Genomic DNA, 23002 nt, shown 5'->3' with positions numbered 1-23002 from the left:
CTCACAGAAACAGTTACTGAGTCCTGCACATCTTTATGACTAACCAGCTGAACATTGCCATCTTCATAATAATGAACCTGTGAGGGATAATATTTGAGAAAGGTTATGCATACTTTATACACAAACATAGTGCCAAGGGCACAATCCATGTTTGAGGCCATTTTTACTCCAAACACTTAATACAATCAATGACAATTCACAATGGTAAGAAAATTGACTTAACAGATTTAAGAGATCTTCCATAGCAAAGGAAACTGGATTACTAAGTTTAGCAAACGTACACTTGCTCCACTCTGAGTCCTGGGCCACACATTATGCTTACAAACACAACCAACATTCTGCTTCTTTTTCAGACAATCTTCTTAGGTAGTTTTGGTTGGCTTGGAACTTGAGGCAATCCTATACCTCTAACAGTATCAAAACAATCAACACAAAAATCACTGACCAATAGTTCGTCTCTATGAAAGTCAAGGACTCTTCATAGACCCTAGTACCTAACACCTGAGATTATCTCTCCATCTGTATGATTATCAATATTGGCAAGTAAATCTCATTGAGTTCAGGAAAACCTGAAGGTTAAAGAGAGGACTAAAAACTAAAATAATTATTAGTAAATTACAAAAATAACGTGATGGAGAGATGGCTCAGTGGTTAAGAACATTTGCTGCTTTTGCAGAGGATCTGGGTTCTGTTCCCAGCTTCTATATGGTGGGTCAGAACCATCTATAAATCCAATTACAGGGGATCTGATGCCCTCTTCTGACCTCATTAGACACCAGGCACATAACAAGGTACATAGGTATATGTGCAGACAAAAATACCCATATACATACATACATACATACATACATATAAATATATAAAATTAATTATTTATTTTAAATTACAAAAATAAGTCAGGCAGCGTTGGCCCACACCTTTAATTCCAAAACTCAGGAGGCAGAGGCAGGTGGATCTCTGTGACTTTGAGGTTAGCCTGGTCTACAGTGTGAGTTCCAGGCCAGCCAGGGGTACACAGAGAAACCGTGTTTTGAAAAACCAAAACTAAAATGAAACAAACAAAAGTAAGTGCTGGGTTACTGAGATGGTTCAGTGGTTGCAGACTCTTCCTTACAAGCCTGAAGATTTGATTCAATCCCTGAAGCTACAACCTGACAGGAGAAAAGACAACTCCCTGTCCGTTTTGTTCTCTGGCCTCCTTGGATGTACTGCCACACATACACCAACACCCTCCAACCCCCAATAAATGTAAAGGTTGCCTGATGGAAGCAGTGTTGGAGTTACAGCTGAAGTTTTGTGGTAGAGCACTTGCCTGTTCTATATGCGATCCCAGAGTCAATCCCCAGCAGCACAAAACAGCAGCACAGTTATGAGTATGTAAAGCAATGAGCCACAATCAAACATGAAGAGGCAGAGTACAAGTCATACTAGCAGACCTAGACATGTAAGGCTCAGGGATTTGGTAGGTTACAAAATCCTTAAACTATCTTAAAAGGACTATAAACAGGCCATCCAGAATAGGATGAGGGAAGCCATTTCCATACATGGAAAACAACAAGATCCTAAACCTGAACAAGGCTTAGAACACGGGAGCTGCCACCTTGGCAGATAAGATGGAGAAGGGAGACTCAGCAGGTAAGACTGACTGACTTTCCAGAGGACCTGGGTTCAAGTCCCGGCACCTACATGGCATCTCACAACTGTCTGTAACTCCAGTTATAGGGGATCTGACACCCTAACATGGATATACATACACGCAAAACACTAATGCACATGAAAGAAGATTTGAAGAAAAGGAGAAGGTCACCTAGCAAAGGGTAAGTATCAGAATGGAAGAAAACTGGCTTAGCTGAGGGAAGGACAAAGACCTCATTGCATGAGTGGATCATAAATGAGTGTGTCGGACAACCCTGTTACTGAGTTTAAGTTAGATGATGAGGAGAGCAAAGACCTTATAAGCCAAATTAAGAACCCAAACTTTACTCTATTAGAGGCGCTGGGAAGGTGGTTCAGATAATGCCATTTTCTTCATCTAATGCTATGGACTGAATGTTGGTGTCCTTCCAAAATTCAGCAAGAGAATCAAGGGGCAGAAAACACATCACTGGGGATGGGCAGGCTCTGAGGGGTCACAGCAGGCTCTGAGGGGTCACAGCAGGCTCTGAGGGGTCACAGCCTCTGCCTACTTTCAGTTTGTTCTTCCTGCTTTTTATCTGAGGCTGAGAATGCGATCTCTAAGCTTCCTGCTCTGCCACCTTGTCACTTGCTACTATGCCTCTCTGCTATGACTGACTCTTATTCTATTAGAACCATAGACCTTCATGTATAAGGGTTGGAGAGATGGCTCAGGGGTTAAGAGCACTATCTCCTCTTTCGGAGGTCATGAGTTCAATTCCCAACAACCACATGGTGGCTCACAACCATCTGTAATTGAATCCAGCGCTCTCTTCTGGTGTGTCAGCAACAGGGTGCTCATATTCATAAAATAAATAAATCTTCCAAAAGACCCCCTTCTTTTGTAAATTGCCTATGATCATGGTGGTGTACTGTATCAACAAAAAAGCAACTAATACAAGTGGGAACGATACACTTGCTGTTTACAGATTCCCAGCCAGTATCTTGTTTTATCAGTCTACAGTCCTTACCACCTACACCCATTTGCCTGTCAGGGCTTATTTCTTCTTCAAGCCTACCACTGTTGCCTCTGCTCCCCCAGTAGACCTGCGGCTGAAGATCAACAATGATTTTTTTTTTCTTATCTAGTCCTAGGGATCAAACATAGGGCTTCACACATGTTAAGCAAATACCTTGTCACTGACCTGCTATGCAAGCCAAGATGTGTGCTTAGAGCTAAAATAGAAGAGGCGGGTATGGTGGTAATACATATGCAGCTGGAGCAAGAGGATCGCTGCTAATGTGGACTATACAGTAGATTCTTGGCCAGCATTGGCTACAGAGTGAAAGTCCACCTCAAAAACAAAAACACCCCCCAAACTCCAAACACAAACCAACAACAAAAGACTATGTGACTAGTTTGGTCTCACTCTGTACCTCCTGCCTCGGCCCTCTGATAGCTGGGATTATAGGTCTAGGCCATACTGATCTGCTATGCTTCTTAAGAACTACAGTATGGAGAAGAATAGAAGACAGGGGAAATAAGTTTCACTGTTATGAACCCAAATAAAAACCAGTGTTGCAGCTTTAGAAGAAACTCAACTTGAACTCTACTTGCTCTAAAGCAGAACCATCCTCAGGATCCATTTACTAATGAAGCAAAACCAAAACACAACCAAGTCCCCTTGACTAATACAAACTTCAATGTGCCTGCTTTAATTTAAGTCTTTGGAAATTATTACTTCTCAGAATCACCCTTTTGCCAAAGATAGTAAATTTGCCAATAAGAAATATAAAGGGTAAATATCTAAAATAACCTTCCAAATAATATTCAATATATATGATTTTTTATTTTAATTAAATCATTTATTGAATGTGTATGTATTTATGTGTAGAGGTCAGAGGATGACCTGCAGGAGTCAGGGCTCCCGTCCACCATGTGGGAACTGGGTATTAATCTCAGCCATCAGACTCGAGAAGAGATGCCTTTATCTGCTGACTCATCATGCTAACTCTCATTCTGACTATTAAAAGGTAAGTACACGATAGGCCCAGCTCCTAGAACTTGGGAGGGCAAGCCAGGAGATTGGGTATATGTAACACTGTTTTAAAATTACAAAGAGAAACAAGCCATGTGGTGTACAGGTCTGTAATCTCAGCATTTTGGAAATGGAGGGACAGGTATTCAAGGTTAATAATTGTTCCAGGTCAAAAGAATACAAGAGAACCCTATCTAAAAAAATAAAACAAACCAATTATACATACAGACCAAAAGAACTCCAGAACTCAGGACTGGGAAGTGCTTAGTACAGAGAACTTTTTCAGCACTCACCCCAAACAGAACAAAAAAAGCCTTGCTTGGTGGCCAAGGCCTACATACCAGAATGAAGCAGCAAGATCAGGCCTGTCGAGACCAAAGGTGTGTGTTACCATGCCCAGCATCTAGCTCCTAAGTACTTAACACTCACTGACTCTTTCCTAAAACCAGTTTGATTATTTCTAGAAGATCTTGTTATCCTTAAAAGAAAAAAGTAATCCAGTAGTATTCATCCTTCATCAATAGTTCTCTCAAGTAATGCCTGGGAAGGAGGCTGCCACTTCTACTAACTGCCACTGACCTCCTTTGCATCAATATATGGTTTAGTTCTCTCCTCCCATCCTGAAGGGACTGGGATCAAAACCAGGGCCTTGCTCACAGTAGGGAAGTGCTCTATTAGTCTTTATTTCTCACACAAGAACAAAGAGCAAATGGCACCTTTATTTTAACAAATGACATTTTAAACATCATCTAAATACATTGAACTTACCTGAATCTTGAGCACTCCAACCACCTGGGCTGTAGGTGGTGTGATGGTGAACTTCCACTCTGATCTCCAACGACCATTCCTATAAAAACACACATGACATGATACCACAGAATTAGCAGCAGGCACAGGAAGAGGTGACCAGGCACAGAATAGTGCAATAGTGTTGGTGGGAGCTAGTCTTGAGGTGACAAAGTCAAGATATCACTACATAAAAGTTGGGATCCAGTTGGCTGATCATAAACAAGCCCTTCCTAAGCAGGTGGACTCTACCTTTCCCTTGCCCTCTGAAGTAGAGGCTCACCTATTCCGACTACAGGAGGCTCTTCTCGTGTCAGGGGAGACTACCCGGGAACACTATATTGTACAACCAGCACCAGGAATTGATAAACCCAGGGCCTTGCTCACAGTAGGGAAGTGCTCTAATAGTCTTTATTTCTCACACAAGAACAAAGAGCAAATGGCTGCATACTGTGTAAATCACATGTTCTCACTTGGTGTGACAAAAGGGTACAATTACAAAGTCTTAGAAATGGAAGGAATCTAAACAATGTCTAAGTCCTTCATTTTATAGAACTAAAGTCTCTAAATCAAATAATCTATCTCAAGTTAGTTTTAAAACAAAGTCTCAGTCACTGGTTTCTTTCCAACGTAAATTAGATAAAAATAGAAGAGAACATCTATTTCTTACCAGAAGTTTTTGGGTTGAAACTGGTGGCTTTCAATACATGCAATAATGGTCTGCTGTCCATCTATGGTTTTAGCATAAACCTATTGTCGGGGAAAAAATAGTTAGGACATGAAAAACATATTTATAAGAAACTGTACAAAAGCAGTACACCACATCGACAACCTTGGAGGGGACTAAGTGTCCCAGGCTAATAAATAGGCTTCTAATACAGGTCTTCTTGGGAGGTGAGCACAAAGCAGAAACAGTTACAGTGAACCCCAGGAGGCTATAGCTTCTGGCTTATCACACTGTAAGTCAGATACCAGTTAGTTACGAATCATGCACAAGTCTGACAGGGAGAAACTGAAGCTAAAGACAAGTCAACAGTTCAGGCAGGAAAACAAGGACATGCTAACTATCTGCCAAATTGGTCTGCCATGTTGGTACAGTTGGGCAAGATCTACTGGGATACGAAAGAAAGAAAGAAAGGAAGGAAGGAAGAAAGGAAGGAAGGAAGGAAGGAAGGAAGGAAGGAAGGAAGGAAGGAAGGAAGGAGAGCCTATGTATTAAATAGGAGGTAAAAAGTTCAGACTGTATTCTGTTTACAAGAGACAATAAAACAAGACCAGAACCATTATTTCTGGCATTGCTGGTACAGAGGGTAAAATGGAAAAAAGCCGGAGGTCAGTTAGGAGGCTACAAATTAACCTAGGCAAAAGTCTAGGGCACTGTGAATGAGAATGGAAAGGAGGGATATTATGCAGAAAGCGAAAAGGTTGTGCTGGTTAGTTTTATGTCAATTTGATACAAGCTAAAGTCATCTGAGAGGAAGGAACCACAACTGAGACAATGCCTCCATAAGATAAGTCTGTGGGCAAGCCTGTGGACCATTCTGTCAATTAGAACTCAGGATTGTTAATTGATGGGAGAGGGTCCAGCCTATGGTTGGTGGTGGTCTTGGATTCTATAAGCAAGCAGGCTGAGCAAGCCATGGGAGCAAGCCAGTAAGCAGCACTCTCCATGGTCTCTGCATCGGCTCCTGCCTCCAGCTCCTCCTGCCTGTGGGAGTCCTTGCCTTGACTTCCTAGAGAACTATGATGCAGAAGCATAACTCAAACAAAACATTTCCCACTAACCTTGCCTTAGTCATAGTGTTTCGTCATAGCAGTGGTGACCGTAACTAAGAAAGAACTCTAGCTGTGTGTCATAATCCAAGGGTAAAAGGAAAAAGAAGTCAAACTATTTCTACGCCTGCATGATGTGGCACCATCAGCAGATTGGGAAACCCAGAAGAAGGTCTAACAAGCACTCGGAAGTATCAACTCCCAGAGTGGGAGAAGTGGGGATGTGAATGAAAATGCAGTCACCAAAGAAAGCAAGGAAAACAAATGGTGTTTCAGAGTCTCCAATGCACTTGTAGTGTATTTTCCATTTGACCGAGTCTCATTCTGTAGCCCAGCCTGGCAATCCTCCTGCCTCCACACTGTAAGCCTCTACATTGTAAGTGCTGAGACTCTAGGTGTGAGTCCCATGCCCAGGCTTTGTCTGTATTAACTGCCCTATGAACTCTGTCGCTTCCGTTGTCTTGGTTTTATTGAGACAGTGCCTCATACTCTGTTGCTTACCCTGGTCTAGAACTCACTAGGTAGGCTAACCTGGGCCTCAAACCTACTCCAATCCTCTTCAAGCTACCAACTGCTGGAATTAACAGCTGTGAACCCCGATATTTGGCTATAAACCTCCAGGACAGAGAAATATATCTTTGGAGAATGCCTACATTCACACTGTGGGGAAAGAAAGCAACAGCTATGAAGCAACTAGAATTGCTGGGTGCTGACGAATCAACCTAAGCGAAAGCTTACTTCTGGAAGTAGGCGATGGGCTCAGTGTGAAATACCATATAGAAATTAAGGACTCAGAAGACAATGCTGGCTCATTATGCTCAGAAAACAGTTTGCATAGAGTGGCAAAAACAGTGAAAAGTCAAAGGTTCAGACTTGCACTACTAGTGAATAAATACACTAACAGGGGAAAATGTCCTTGATTTCCTTATGGGACACAGAGTGCAAACCTAGGGGAAGGAGAAAGCAGAGAAGAGGAAGAAACAAGAGGTACAAAGAGAGGCCTAAAGAAACAGAAGTAATTTACAGGAATTAATGTGATCAACACAGTTTTACTTCCCTTTAAAGGTAAGAGAGAGAACTATTTCTAATTCGGCACCGTGGCACATGCTTGTAATCACAGACCTGGAAAGTAGAGCCAGGGAGATGAAAGGAAGCCAGCATGAGACTGGTTCAAAACCCAAACCAAGACCTTGTACCTAAGCAACGGGGAATACACCAGAGTAGAAGACAAAGCACACAGAGCCACCCTGAAGATACGAGACAGTGTAAAATTAAGAACGAGGATCCTTTTGCCTCAGATTCAAGTATAATGGAAAGGGAGGGGGCATGGGATAGGGGGCTTGCAGAAGGGAAACCAGGAAGGGGGACAACATTTTGAAATGTAAACAAATAAAATAACCAAAGTGTAATGGAAGGAAGAATAAGGTTTCTAAGTATAAACAAGAACAAAAATTTCAGCCATCTCAATTCTAATTAGATTTAGGTTAGATGCTCATCTGATAATAGAAAATGTCTGGAACACATTGTACAGAAATCGTGACACAGAGTGAGATAAAATTAGGAGCTTCTAAGATGCTAAGGATGAAGGTTACTAGGATATTGTAAGTTGCACTGGTGCAATTTTATCACCTTCTGTAACTCATATAACTAAAAATAAATTGAAAAAAGGTCTCAGGGGGGTTCTTAGGTATTGAGCTCTTCAGATTAAAAATGTAAATTGCCAGACAGGGTGGTTCAAGCCTTTCTTTAATCCCAGCACTCAGGAGGCAGTGGCAGGCAGATCTCTTCAGTTCGAGGCCAGCCTGGTCTACACAGTGAGTTTCAGCCTAGCTAAAGCTGCATAATGAGACCCTGTCTCAAAAGAGACAAACAAAAATGTGGATAGACTTTGAATTGAAATAATGGTAAATTTAGATTGGCCAGCTGATTTTTTTTTTTTTTTTTTTTGGTTTCTTTTTTTGGAGCTGGGGACCGAACCCAGGGCCTTGGCGCGCTTCCTAGGCAAGCGCTCTACCACTGAGCTAAATCCCAACCCCGGCCAGCTGATTTCTAAGAGAGAATGTATTGTCTCCTTTCCTGAAGAATGTTTGAGAAGGAAATCTGTACTCAGGTACAATGATGTGTTTCCTTTATTATTTAGAAAAATAAAACATGTAAGAACAACGGCACCTTCCACTTATGTACAGTTTACACTGTGCCGCACCCTCCCAGCATCTTTTATTAACTTACCCAATCCTCACAATGACACTGTTTGACACTGTTTTATTATATAAACGAGGAAACTGAAGTTAGGTAGTTTATACCAAGGCCACACAACTAATTAAGTGACTGGGTTAGGATTAAACCACTCAAGACTTCACAGTGATTTTAACTAGCCATATCCCTATTAAACTGGTCATTACGGGTTTAAAAGTCTAACTAGTAGCTATGAACTGTATATCTGAAGGTTGCTGAGAGCAGAACCACCCCACCTCCGGTCAGGTGTGGTAAATGAAGCCTGAAATACCAGCACACAGCACAGTCTTAGGAAGGGGGATCTTCTCAAGTTCAAGGCCAGACTAGGTTACAGACTGAGGCCCCAACTAAACAAATCAACAAACCAGGGGGAAAGTTAATATATTCCAAGTTTCTACACTCAACTTAGTCATACCACAAGGTATATTTCAAAACATGTTACACATCCTATAAACATACAATTTTATTTATCAGCTACAAAGTTAAAAATGTAGGTAGTCCTGGGGCAAGCCTGGATTTCCAGCTTCTTGGGCTTCTTAGAAAGACTAAAGAGTAAATGTCGGGCTGGAGAGATGGCTCAGCGGTTAAGAGCACTGACTGCTCTTCCAGAGGTCCTGAGTTCAATTCCCAGCAACCACATGGTGGCTCACAACCATCTGTAAGTAAATCCGATGCCCTCTTCTGGTGTATCTGAAGATAGCTACAGTGTACTTATATATAATAAATGAATAAATCTTAAAAAAAAAAAAAAAAAAAAAGAGTAAATGTCAACCTAGACTATAGAAAAAGTTTCAATGATAGCCTGGACAACTTAGTGACCCTGTTTCAAAACAAACTAAAACCCAATAAAGTTAAGCACGATACAACCAACTATAAATTCCACCACCCATTCCCACTCTCAGCAGATGCCTCATAGTCCAGGCTGCCCTCTAACTCTGTGTAGAGTGGACTACGATCTTGAACTCTTGATGCCCCTGCTCCAACTTTTCAAATGTTGTAAGATTACAAGTATACCATCGAACCTGGCTTTAATAATGTTTTAATGGGTAGAGGTGATTTATTGTGAGTAAATAAGAGAAAGATAAAAAAATACAATATATGGATATTTTAAACTGTTATGCACTGAGATTTTTAAAAGAAATTTTCTAGGGCTGGAGAAATGGCTCAGTAATTAGGAACATGGACCACTTTAGCAGAGGACCTGGATTCAAACACCAGAATCCATGTCAGGTGACTCAAACATCTGTAAGTGTATTTTCAGGGGATCAAACCTCCAGGGGCACCTGTGCTTACATGCAACCCCTACCTCCACTCATACATAATTAAAAAACATTAAAAGGAAATCTTTAAAAAAGAAATTTTCAAAAGCTTACATTGCTTTAGAAATTATTTAAGGAATAAAATATGGAGATGACAATAACCAAGAGAAAAGAAGTAAAGCCTGGAGGGCCAGAGAGGTTCAAAAGGATAAGGTAGGTAGATGTTCTCTGAGGACAGGCAGATACTTAACAGTACAGAAGCCGTTGGAATAATGATCTTTCACATAGGCTCTCAGTGCACTGTCACACGATTCTCTCCAAGACTTCAAGCCTCCATCCACATCCTCTGGCTGCGGGTCACTCGCTTCTTTCCGTAAATGATCAAACTTAAAGGAAATTTTGTTTCTTGGATCTAAAAATCTGCTGTTACCAAGGTCGCCATGCTCTGTAATTAAGACCTTCCAGAGAAGAATTACAAATATAAGTAATTCTATAAAAAAAGACAATTCTTACCATGTTTTGCAAAAAGAAATAATAAATATCCTAAGTTTTCATTTCTTTTCTACATTGACTTTTAAGCCATGTATCATTTTTTTCTCATAAAAATAAAACAATGCCCCCCTCCAACGCCCTTTATATCTTGATTTCTATCTAAGGTATTATCCATGTGTCTATATTCCTAGCTGTAACATCAACTTTCATGCATTCATTTTCACATACTTTATGAAAGTTCTTGGAGGCATTGTACTCTTGTAAGCATTAAGTAATACAGCTGCATGGTCCACAAGTGTATTCAATGAAATCTTTTTCTCATCCCTATCTAACTAGCAAATTCTTTGGGTCACTTAGGCTAATTCTAATTAATGTCTCCTGGTATTTCTGTTAGACACTCTCTGCACCTTTCTAGAACCAAGGGTTTACATGTACATAGCTTATGACTAAGCTACACATCAAGTCAATGGTATTCTTTTTTCTTATGGGGGGTGGGAGGACCCCCACCTAGTATTACCAGAAAGAAGAATTTCTGATATGAAGACTATTTTAAAAATCAAAGACACAAATATAGTGACAGCCAATATCCCATGTGCTTTGACTTTTATATCTCTACTGCCTGCCAGCCAAGTGCAGACTCTGGGACAGGCAGTCACAGGCAGTCATTACCTGGTCGTCGTAGCCTTCTATCTTCACAGGTGTGAACTGATCCATGTTATACTGGGCAAATGCACTATTTAAAAAAAGAGTTGAAAAGTAAATAGTATCTTTACTTTATCAGCTACTTTAATCCAAACACTTTGGAACCATACCTAACTTTTCTCTGATACCTGATCTCTAACCCTCCGGTTTAATGCGCAGTATAACCAGAATCTTACTTCTTAGCTCTACCACTTCTACTCTGGACTACTGCCTTGCCTCAATTCAGCCTCTGCCACTTACAAAGTTACTGGAATACATAGCTGGTGACTATTCTAAACCTTAAGTCTTACCATGCCTTCTCTATTTAACTTAACAATGTCATCTCATTCAGTGAAACTCACCCTTTAATGTGACCTATAACATCTTACTTATACTAGAAGTGCTAGGCACTATCAGGGAATGGTACTGTGGTTAGAGCCATTGGCACCAAAACATAAAAAGAAAGTAAATCCTAGGTTGATAATCTAATGCATTGATTATCTTTACCCAGCTATGATAAAGCCTCCTTCGGTTCACTCAGGAAGCAATAGTGACACGAGCATCACTGAAACTGCATGTACTAGGAGGCGCCAACACGAGTCTGCTCAAGAGCATCTCAGTACAGAAATAAACGTGAACCCCACCCCCTTTTCTCTAGGCAGGGTTTTTCTGTGTAGCCCTGGCTGTCCTGGAATGTACTCTGTAGACCAGGTTGGCCTCAAAATCAGAGATCCAGCTGCCTCGGCCTCTGCCTCCTCCTTCCTAGTGCTGGGATTAAAGGTGTGTAACACTGCTGCCCAGACAAAAGAGAGTTTTTTATCCCTATAAAAAAAATTTAAGGGGTTGGGGATTTAGCTCAGTGGTAGAGCGCTTGCCTAGGAAGCGCAAGGCCCTGGGTTTGATCCCTAGCTCCGAAAAAAAAAGAAAAAAAAATAAATAAATACATGGGGTCTCAAAAAAAAAAAAAAACAACCCGTCTTTAATAAGTAGGTTCTCCAAGAAATCTGTAAGAATTTGAACACACACACACACACACACACACACACACACACACACACACACACACACACACAGCTTTAGTGTCTGTCGGTGTAATTTTAAACAGACGAAGCATCTGAACTCTGTATTGATATATCCATTCCTAGTTGGAAATCAGGACATTTGAGTTAGGGCAGCATTTCTCAACCTGTGGATCATGATCCCTTTGGGAAATCAGGGTGTGCATGTGTGTGTAATGACCCTTTCACAGGGGTTGTCTAAGACCATCTACATGTCAGAAATTTAATTATGATTCAAAACATTAGCAAAATTATTGTTATGAAGTAGCAATAAAAATAATTTTACAGTTGGGGTCACTACAAGATGAGGAACTAAATTAAGGGGTTGCAGCATTTGGGAGGCTGAGAACCACTATGTTTTCATTCTGTAGCCTAGGCTAGCTTTGAACACATTTGTCATCCTGCTTTATCTACCAAGTGCTGGGATTACAGGTTTGCACTACCAAGGTTGCCTCCAATTACTTTTCAGGGCATTTTATCCCAGTATTAGTGTAATTTGTCAAGAAGATATACAGAGTATTTTCAGTGTGTTCCTTAGTTCACTCAGGATTATAACTAGAAAATCATTCAGGATGAGAAGCACAGTAATGGTCTAGAGTTCCTAGGTTAATAGAGTCCAGTCACAAATGCAGCACAGGCAGGGCAGATGACTGGTTACTAGGTAACAACTGTCAAAACACTCTCTATATCCAAAATTTAACAGATTATATAGCATAACAGGAAAATTTCATGATAGTTATGTGTTTTACATCTACAAATTCTTGCCCTCCCCAGTTTACTCTTTTCAGCAATATCCAACTCAGGTTTCCTCTTTGCAGAGAGACTTTGAGTAGACAGCAACTGAAACAAAACTTTGGGTAGAAAAGAATAATGGGAAAGCCAGATAACAGGGGCCCTTGAATGCCATACTGTTTAAATTTGATTCTAGAAGACAAACAAACAAAACTGCAAACCAACAAGCCTCACCACTCTATGTTTTTGAGGACAAAGAGGAATGAAAATCATATTTTTTTGTGTGTGACAACAACTCACTTATCTTGTTTGCCTAGAACTTGCTATGCAGCTGAGGTTAGGCTTGAGCTCCTGATCCTCTTGGCTGTCTTATAAGTGTGAGAATCATAGCAAACATCACGTTACCTGGCCAAAAATGGTATTTTAGGAAGACTGTTAGCCTATTACTGAATAAGGATTCAGCAATCAGGGAGAATAATCATGATTTTATCCTATAATTAGTTCTATTATTTGAGAAACTTTATCATTCTTTACTAGCTGGCTAATATCTCTATAAGTAGCAGTTTAAAAAAAAAATCTCGCACTATGTCTAGGCATGGTGGCACACACACAGTCTTAGCATAGTAGAGGTGGAAGTGGGATGTGGGGGTTGTGGAGAGAGGGACAAGGGCAGAAGCAGAGACAAGAGTGCTTTGAGACCAAGTTTGAGGCCAGCCAGGTCTATATAGCAAGTTCAGATCAGTTACACTTATATAATGAGACCCTGATTCCCTAAACTAAAAAATTCCATATGAACTATAAAAATTCTGCTCTAAAACTATATTAAATTTTAAGGAAGCCAATATTTCAGAGGGAACATATTTCTTCTACTAAAAATAAAATTTAAAAAGGAGAGAGAAGGAAACAAAAGTAAATAAGACTTATGGTTTGGATATGAAGTACTACCATAAAAGATAGTAATTATTTCCTAGGCAACAGCTCTCAAAACTGTTTTCTATAGCTAAAGAGACTGACTGCCTTGGCTTGGTTTTGAAGGTCTGGTCCCCAGCTGGCAATGATTTTAGGAGGTTCTAGAAACTTAAGGAAAAAGGCATAGGTGGAAAAGATAGGTTACTAGGGCATGTCCTTGGGCTGTATCTTATCCGAAGCCCTGCCTGCTTGTTTGCCATTAGGTAAGAAATCTGTCACATGTTTGTGACATCACGATGGTCTATCTTACCTGGGTCCAGAATCAATATGGCCATGGACTATGAACTAACACTGTTGACATGGAGTAACTAACAAACAAGCAAACAAACAAACAAACACATTCTTTTAAGAATTCCCTCAAATACATGGTCATAGATATAACAACAACAAAACCCCACAGAGACTAACTGCTTTATTTTCAAGTGTCTCAAATTTGGTTTTCAAGGTACCAGTTTACTGTCACCAGCTTATCTGATGTTAGAGCAATACTCTAGGAGGCATGAAATGTGATTGTTGGTTTGCAGTGCTAACCCACACTGAGTACCTTGCACAGGCTAGTCAAACTCTAGTCACTGAGCTGTCATCCCAACAGTGGGTTTAAGAGGTACTTACTGTGCTGCCCCTTCCCTGAGAAGATTGTCATTATTAAGCAGTAGCCGGACATCTGAGGAAGAAAGTGTTGGAAGGAATATTGAGTACAGAACAAACAAAAAATTCTAGCCCATTTCTAGAATAGGTTTTAAAATTCGGGGCCTGCAAGATGAATCATATGTAGAAACTCTAAACATGCCACTGAGTAATGGCCACTAATGTTCATGGGTTCCTACAGAATTGTCTGCTATAATAACCCAACAACAATTCTCAAGGAAGTTATTTATCTCTCTTTCCTGCTCCCCTTTCACTCCTTCTTGACAGGAGCTCAAACTCAGGCTGGCTTGAAACTCCATTTATGTAGCAGCTACAAATGACCTTGATCACCATGCCAGTTTATACCATGGGAGGAACTGAACCTAGGTGTTTGTGCATGCTAAGCCCTCTACTAATTGAGCTACATGAGGACACTTTTATCAATTTGTTTGAGACAAGATCTCTGAGCTGGCCTCAAACTTACTTTGTAACTAGGACTAAGACAATTCTTTTTTTTTTCTTTCAGGTTTCTATTTTTCCTGGCTGTCTTGGAACTCATTGTCTAGACTAGGCCACACTCAAACTCACAGAGATCCACCTGCTTCCCAAGTGCTGGCATTAAACATGTGCTGCCACGCCAAGCCAGGACTTTGAGCTTTTAAGTCTCTGGCCTCCACCTCCCAAATGCTGGGACTATAGGTGTAAACCACCATATTTGGCACAGATAAACCATCTAATAACCAAGACCTCTTTTTATACTTAAAAAGTTTAGTTTTGGGACCAGCTCTCACTAAGTGGTCTAGGTTTCCCTGAATTTGTAATTCTCCTGTGTCAGCACCCCAAGTGCTGGGATTATGGGTATATATCACCACACCTACCTAATATTATATGGAATAGACGAAAGTCTTGAGGGGATGATAAAAGTCAGTCTGTAAACTTATTTTAATAATTTTTTTTCTAATTTTTGGTTTTCAAACAAAAGTTCATTCTATACTCTAGGCTGGCCTGAATGAGAGTAATTCTCCTGCTTCAGCCTCCTGGGTACTGAGATTATAGGCCTGGGCCACTATTTTTGGGTGAATCTGAATTTGTTTGTTTTGTTTTTTGAGACAAGGTTTCTCTATGTAGTCCTGGAACTCTGAAAACCAGGCTGGCCTCAAACCCAGAGATCTGCCTGCCTCTGCCTCCCAAGCACTAGTATTAAAGGCATGCACCACCTAAAGTTAATAAACTTCAAATCATCTCAAGTTCAGCCACACTAGTCCTGGGAAATGTCCTGTGTGTAGGACTTGAGGAAAGACAGTGAAAATTGAAGCTTTTACCTTTCAAGATAAAACTAAAATGCACAGGAAGAATAAAAAAGTAATGACTTTGAAAAGTCAGTTTACTGTCATTCTTTTAAAATATGAAGCCATGTTCAATTTCTATTCACTTATTTTTGGTTTGAGACAGCCTTTAGCCAGGGTGAACTGGAGCTCACAGCAATCTTCCTTCTTTAGCACCTAGAGGGCTGCCTGTCCCTGGGCTGGAACTGCAGATGGGAGCCCCAGGATAGCTGCCTGAAGGAAGTCTCTCCCTATCTCAGAGTGGTATGCTAATTGATGGATTAGGCAAAGCTAAGTATTTGACTTAAACCTAGAACTGAATCTTAACTTTTACATCCAGCAATTGGGTTACTTTAAACAAATTATTCCAGTGTCTCCGAATGTTGATTTCTTTATATTTTGGTTATAATAGGGGTAACAATCAGGAAACATTAAGCACTCACAGCTAGGTGTGTTGGTACATTTCCGTGTTCCAGCACTCAAGAGTTCAAGTCTAGCCTGGGCCACAAAAGACCAAAATTTAAAAAGAGAAAAGGTTGCTGAGCCAACTCAGAACTTGCTACCAGACGTGAGGACCTGAGGTCAGTTCTCAGGACCCATGTAGTAGAAGAAAGAACGGATTCTCACAAACTGCCCCCTCCCACAAATAAATAAATGAAACAAAAATGTAAAAAGAAAAAAGGAGATAGCTAAATAGTAACAGTGATTAAGGAGTACTTACAACAGCTCAATATTAATCTTTACTTACCATTGAATACTTCATTGAACTCCCCTGGGGGTGCATGGGTGATGAATTTAGCGGCTATGCGTACCTAAAGAAAAATAAAATTTATAGTGAGTGTACTGTGAGGAGAAACATACAGCTATTTATAGACAGGCATCATCTAATCCTAGCACTTAAAAGACACAAATGAATCTTGAGTTTAAGGTCAGCCTGGGCACACAGCAGGACTGTATCTACCTCCCACCCCACGGAAAGGAAGCCAACAAAACAAATACTTTTTTAAAATGTGAAAATTTTATTTTATGCATATCAGTACACTATCACTCTCTTCAGACACACCAGAAGAGGGCATCAGATCCCATTACAGAGGGCTACGAGTCACCATGTGGTTGCTGGGAATTGAACTCAGGAACTCTGGAAGAGCTGCCAGTACTCTCAACCCCCGAGCTATCTTTCTAACCCAGGACAAATAATTTTAAAAAGTAACATGTAATGCAAATAACAAACCGTTAAAATTGTGTTTACCTTAAATTTTTCCCCTTCATTTTTATTTTATTTTTATTTTTTATTTTATTTTTTTTTTTTTTTTTTTTTTTTGGTTCTTTTTTTCGGAGCTGGGGACCGAACCCAGGGCCTTGCGCTTCCTAGGCAAGCGCTATACCACTGAGCTAAATCCCCAACCCGTGCATGGGTGTTTTAACGGCATGTGTGTCTGTGCCCAGAGGCCAGAATAGGATATCGTATCTCCTGGAAGTGGAGCTGTGAACTGGCAAGTGGGTGCTGGGAATCAAATCCCAATCCTCTAGACAAGCAGCCAGAGCTCTTAACCAGAGCCATCTTTCCAATAGCATTGTTTGTTTTAAAGACTTATTTATTTGTATTTGTGTGTGTGTGTGTGTGTGTGTGTGTGTGTGTGCGCACACGGGCGTCTGTATTGTGCTGGTATTCAGAGGTCAGAGGCAGGCATCCGATCCTTGGAGCTGGAGTTACAGGCAACTGTAAGTCTCCTGTAACCAGTGATCCGTCTCTGAACTGCTGCGAAGGACAGCAAAGACTTCTCTGCTGAGCCATCTCTACAGCCTTTTGCTTTTTTTTCAACAAGAGCTCATGTAGCTCAGGCTAGCTCAAACTTACTATATAACTGCTCTTGCCTAGCATTCCCTTTACAAGAATTATAGGCGTGCACAGCCAATTTTACGTGGTGCTGGGATATATAACTCAAGGATTTTTGTACATTAGGCAAACACTCTGATCAACTGAGCTGCATTCCTTGTATATAATACCTCTTGAAATTAAAAAAATTATTAAACTTTACTGTTTAGAAGACTTTATATTTTTTCTACAAAACACTTTAAAGTTATTTTTATCAATTATAAGTATACTTTATAATATGTGTGTTATCAGTCATTTTGAATTAAAAATAACATTTACTTTTAAATGTGTGTATTTGTGTACAACATGTATGCAGGCTATTGGTCTGTGTCCTGCCTGCCTCAGGGCATGGCTGCTTGGGAGGCAAAACGGGGAATTTGACGAAATCCACAGGCCCAGAATGGGAAAGGAGAGGTGGGGTGCACCCTCCCAAACTCCTGGAGATCCATGTGTTGCTGAGTCACAAGGAGTAGGGAGCAGAGTTGGGGTTGGGGCTGGGGATGGCGTCTAGCCTGGGGGCCAGGTGTGTGTGTGTGTAAGCTCTGGCTTAGCTTGCGGTGATTGTCCTTAGCTTGGAAGTGGTTGTTGCAGGAAGCACAGAGAGGCCTTCTGTAGACCCCTCTACCCCCACCCCCCATGGCGATTCCTTATGAAAAGGACAGTCCATGGTTCTAAACTGTTCATCAACTGTTCATCATGGAAAACGGATGCATACCATACCATACCAATTTTTCATGGTGGACCCAAGATTAAATACCTGTTCCAGGGAGGAATATCTGGGAAGGGAAGCTTATTGGCTAAACTCTCAGAGCCTCTGGGTACCTCATTAGCATGGGGAACTCTGTTGTGGGCCTACTTGACCACAGGTCACATTTCCTTACGTGGGGAGCGTGGCACATGTTCCAGGTCAGGAATTTGGCAGGGAGCAGGGTGTCTCATAACCACTCTACCTTACCAAGCTTCCTGGCATGGTTTACAGTCCCACAGGAGGCTGAGGAGGACAGAAGAGGCTGAGGAGGACAGATCTCATAGGTGGTTCTCTTGAATTTGAGGCCAACCTGGTCTACAGAGTGAGTTCCAGGACAGCCAGGGCTACACAGTAAAACCCAGTTTCAGAACCATTCCACTCCTCCCCAAAACAGCAAACTCATATGATTGCCCCAAATTTTATTAGGAAAAAGATGACAAAACAACACTTAGTTTCCTAGAAACCAACAAATTAGTGGGTTTTGGAAGTGTCAGAGTTAAGTTTTTAGAATTCTAAGCAAACTACATAATGAAGAAAATCAAGCACTGTCTCCAATTTTAAAGTACAAAGTTGACCCCTACCACTTGTACTACTCAACTGTGCATTAGAGGCACAGAGCAAGCACGATGGAGACACTTTCTTCTACTGTGCATCGTGACAGCCTTGTTTTGTGCTCTACTTATCACTCTCCAAGTGTTAGGATCTACTCTGCATCTCATTTTTCCTTATATATTTAACCTTCCACTTTATGCTTTGGGCAGCTCCATTTTTTTAGTTTGCTAAAACGTTCTTCAGCTGTGCCCAGTTTGCTGTTCAGATAATTATTTTGACTTTTCCAAGTTTTCACTTTCCTGATTTTTTTAGTGCATATATACAATTGTCTCTATGAAGACAGACACCAGCTATTCCTGTCTGGTGCTTCTTCCAGCATTCCTGCTCATTTTATCTATAGCCTGTCTCCAATTCTTTCAAGGGCAAGGCAAGGTAGGCTCGCTGCTTCTGAGCAGGTTATAAGCACCCCACTCCTACCCTAAGACAGGGTTTCTCTATACAGCCCTAGCTGTGCTGAATCCACTATGTGGACCAAGCTGGCCTCAAACTCACAGAGATCCAGCTGCCTTTGCACCACAGTGGTGGTATGTGGCATACTTGAATTCCTCATCTGTTGAGCAGGTCTAAGGGCAGCAGGCTACCTGTAGGGCTACAGCCTCTCTTTGGAGGTGTGGTGGGTGAAAGGGAAGGGTTTGAGACAGTACCTCATATAGTTCAGTACTGCCTCAAAACCCATATGTAGCTCAGACTGGCCTTGAACTCCTGCTTCAGCCACATGAATCCTGAGATTCAGGTATGAGACACTATGTAATACCTCAGTGTTCATTCTTACTGTTTATATTCTGAGAATAAATTCTGATTTTACCTATAGATCAGTCTAAATGAAGAAAGGTAGACAGTACTCCCTCAATATGCTCTAAGACTGTTCTGGGTCCTTTCTTCCTTATTCTTGGAATTCCTCTAGATGTGCTTCTATTTGGCATTTGACAATATCTATATATAGATATCTGATAGTTACAAAATGATGGAGATACTGATAATTAGTAGATCTGTGCTGGCTAGTTTCCATCAACCTGACACAGGCTAGAGTCATCATCAAGGAAAGAACACCAACCGGGAAAATGTCTGCATAAGACCCTTAACTGCAGGAAAGTTTGTAGGGCATTTTAATGATTGATGAGAGAGGGCCCAGCCCATGGTAGGTGGTAGCAACCCTGGGCTGGTGATTCTGGTTCTATAAAAAAGCAGGAGGAGCAAGCCATGAGGAGAGGAGCAAACCAGTGAGCAGCCCTCTTCATGGCCTCTGCCCCAGTTCTTGTCTGCAGGTTTCTGCCCGGACTTCCCTTCAGTGATTAACTGTGATGTGAAAGTATAAGCAAAATAAACTTTTTCCTTTCCAACTTGCTTTTGGTCATCGTGTTTCATTTAGTCACAGCAGTAGAAAGCCTAAGGCAATGCCTAACTTCAAAGAAATTTCTCAGGATAGGATAGATCTAGCACATGACGGGAGAAAAAGAAAACCCCCTAATATTTAATGTGCCACTCACAAAGATGTTAAAATCACAGGGATAGAACAAAGATGACCATCTAACAGGTAAGACAGCTCCTATTTCCAGATTAGCACACTTCATACAATTTTAAGTTCCTTATGGTCACATCAAAGCTAAACCATTTTTGTGTGTGTGTATGCACAGGTACACACTTGTCATGAAAAGTATGTGGAGGGAGGTCAGAGAAAAACTCTCCAAAGTTGGTTTTTTCCTTTTCCTGCCACTGTATGGGATCCAGGCAAGAATTCAAGTTGGTAAAGGCCTGTACACAAGTACCTCTACCCACTGGCGCCATTCTTACACAAAATCCAACCAACCATACCAACAACAACAACTACAGTCTCACGAGCCTTGTGAAAACCAACTGGAAGCTGAGTGCAGCAGTATACTACTTAGGCCTGACAGGAGCCAGAAAGATGGCTCAGTAGGTAGAGGCGCTTGATACCAAGCCTAAGGACCTGAATTCAATCCCTGGAATTGAGACTGTACATGGTGGAAGCAGGGAACCAATACCTCAAACTGTCTGCTAACCTCTGTGTGTGTGCAAGTACTCATACAAACCCATTCTAAACAAGTAAATAAAATGGTTTAAAAATTAAATCGCCATCAGGAGAACTTGAAATAAATAAATAAAAAGACGAAACAAACAAACCAACAGTCTAAATGTAGCCATGAATGTAGTGGCACTCAATCCTATAATCCCAGCATTTGGGAGGATGAGACAGGAGGATCACCCCAAGTTCAAAGACAGTCTGGATGACACAGACACATCTAAGCCAGCCAGAGTTACTGTGTAAAGAACCCAAAAGACTGAATGTTGAAATATGATTTTCTAGTATATTTCTTCCTTAGTATATAAAGCAACAGTTGATGAATATGAAATATTAAATACTCATTGACTGCTGGTATAAATAAATCAAGAAATTAGTATAACTTCTTGAACAATAAAATCGGTTTTTGTTTTTGTTTTTCTATATAGTACTGATTCTCCTGGAGTACACTACATAGACCACGCTGGCTTCAAAATCACAGAGATCTGCCTGCATCTGCCTCCTGAGTGCTGGGATTAAAAGGTGTGTGCCACCACTGTCCAGCGCAGACCTGTTATCATTGTTTATTTGTGGCAAATGAGCCTAGTGGTTGGTTATATCACCTTCTGCAAGTGTGTTTCTCATGATACCAGAGAAATGTGAACCTCTTTTCAGGCAGGCAAAGTGCTTATACTGCAAATGTAAGTATATGCCAATTAACAATTCACCTAAAACACATCTTCCAGCTGGTGGGGAGGGGTGGTTTAGACCTTGAATCCCAGCACTCAGGAGGCAGACAGTTGGGTCTCTGTGAGTTGGAAGCCAACCTAACCTCTGGGCCTAAAGGAAGAAAAGTGTCAGTAAACAGACTTACAGTGGAGCAATCGACACTGCCATTGAGTATTTGACACTCACAGTCATACAGAAAGTGCGTGTTAAGTGCACAACTGGGCATAAAGGACGGTACCATTACCTATGCACACAGGACCGGGGGGTGGGGTGGGGGCACGTTAGTTTTCAAAGGCAGGCATCAGTATTAGTGCAGGATTTCGAGACCCAGTAGATGAGAGAGACAGGGTGTGCATTTCAGGCAGAGGAAACAATACATACAAAGGAACATGTCAGAATAAACTGTAGATATTAAGAGCGGCAAAATGTCAACATGCAACTCTTCATAGTAATTCCTTTTGGGGAGAGGGTTATAAAACACCACCAATATTAATCATTTATGCTAAAAAGCAATTTATTTATATTAACAAAAATATATTTATTGTTTTTCTTTTTAAAGTTAATCATGTCTTTTTTTCTTTTTCAAATCTCTTAGATTTAAAATCTACTGCAACAAAGGCACATAAAGAAAAACTCAAAATTAGTTAGGAATGTACTGTATTAAATAAATAACAGTGAATAAAAGACAAGTGACATCAAAGTTAAAAAGAACCAAGCTGCCCCATGTGGTGGCTCATAACTCTAAAACCAGCACGCAGGAGGTTGAGGCAGGAGAATTGCTATTTGAGGCCAGCCTCAACTCCAGAGTGGGATTTGTCTCAAAAACAGAATAAAGAAGGCTGGAGAAAAGGCTCAGGGGTTAAGAGCACTTCAGATTCACGCACAGGACCCAGCTCGGTTTCCGGCACCTATGTGGCAGCTCAGAGACAACTTAACTCCAGTCCCAGGGGTTCTGAAGTCCTGTTTTAGTCTCTGTGGGTATTGCATATGTAGGGTGTATTCACATGAGGCAAAAAACACTCATACACATAAAATAAATAAACCCAAAATAAAAAAGATCAAGCAAGGCAAAAGACTGAAATGGGGCATTGTCAACATGCTGACAGCAGGCAGCAAGGGAGGTAAAAAGGTCACTCCTCCACCATGAGCTCGTGGTCCGCTGAACCATTTACGCTGAAAGGAGCTCACGTATGCAACAACGAGAACAACATCAAGTAGCAGTACTGACTTCTGTTCAAGTGCTGGCAAAGAAGCAACCTCCGAGCATCTGAGACCACCAAGAATATTGACAGCATCAACTTTTCACTCTTTGAAAGCAATGGCATAAAACTAGCTCAAAGTAGTAAGAATTTATATACCCAGTCTAAATTAAATACTAAAATCAGATTAATGACCTATAAGCTCCTCTTCCTCGGCTCTATTTTCTA

The 23002-nt window shown here is 41.0% G+C and overlaps 1 protein-coding gene across 1 annotated transcript in view; it reads right to left on the bottom strand.

Annotated features, from left to right (window-relative positions):
* Positions 1 to 23002, bottom strand: part of Capza1 (capping actin protein of muscle Z-line subunit alpha 1) — a 47794-nt gene that overhangs the window by 5909 nt on the left and 18883 nt on the right. Inside the window, exons 2-8 of the mRNA XM_032897571.1 lie at positions 16339 to 16402; positions 14251 to 14302; positions 10868 to 10931; positions 9958 to 10164; positions 5110 to 5189; positions 4422 to 4500; positions 6 to 77 (exon numbers count right to left, since the gene is read on the bottom strand). Of these exons, the coding sequence (XP_032753462.1) occupies positions 6 to 77; positions 4422 to 4500; positions 5110 to 5189; positions 9958 to 10164; positions 10868 to 10931; positions 14251 to 14302; positions 16339 to 16402 (618 nt within the window). The remainder of the gene's footprint in view (positions 1 to 5; positions 78 to 4421; positions 4501 to 5109; positions 5190 to 9957; positions 10165 to 10867; positions 10932 to 14250; positions 14303 to 16338; positions 16403 to 23002) is intronic.

Source organism: Rattus rattus, chromosome 3, assembly GCF_011064425.1.
Source record: "Rattus rattus isolate New Zealand chromosome 3, Rrattus_CSIRO_v1, whole genome shotgun sequence".
Lineage (NCBI taxonomy): Eukaryota > Metazoa > Chordata > Mammalia > Rodentia > Muridae > Rattus > Rattus rattus.
Note: the sequence above shows the minus strand (reverse complement) of the source record. Positions and strands in the feature narration are given on the sequence as shown.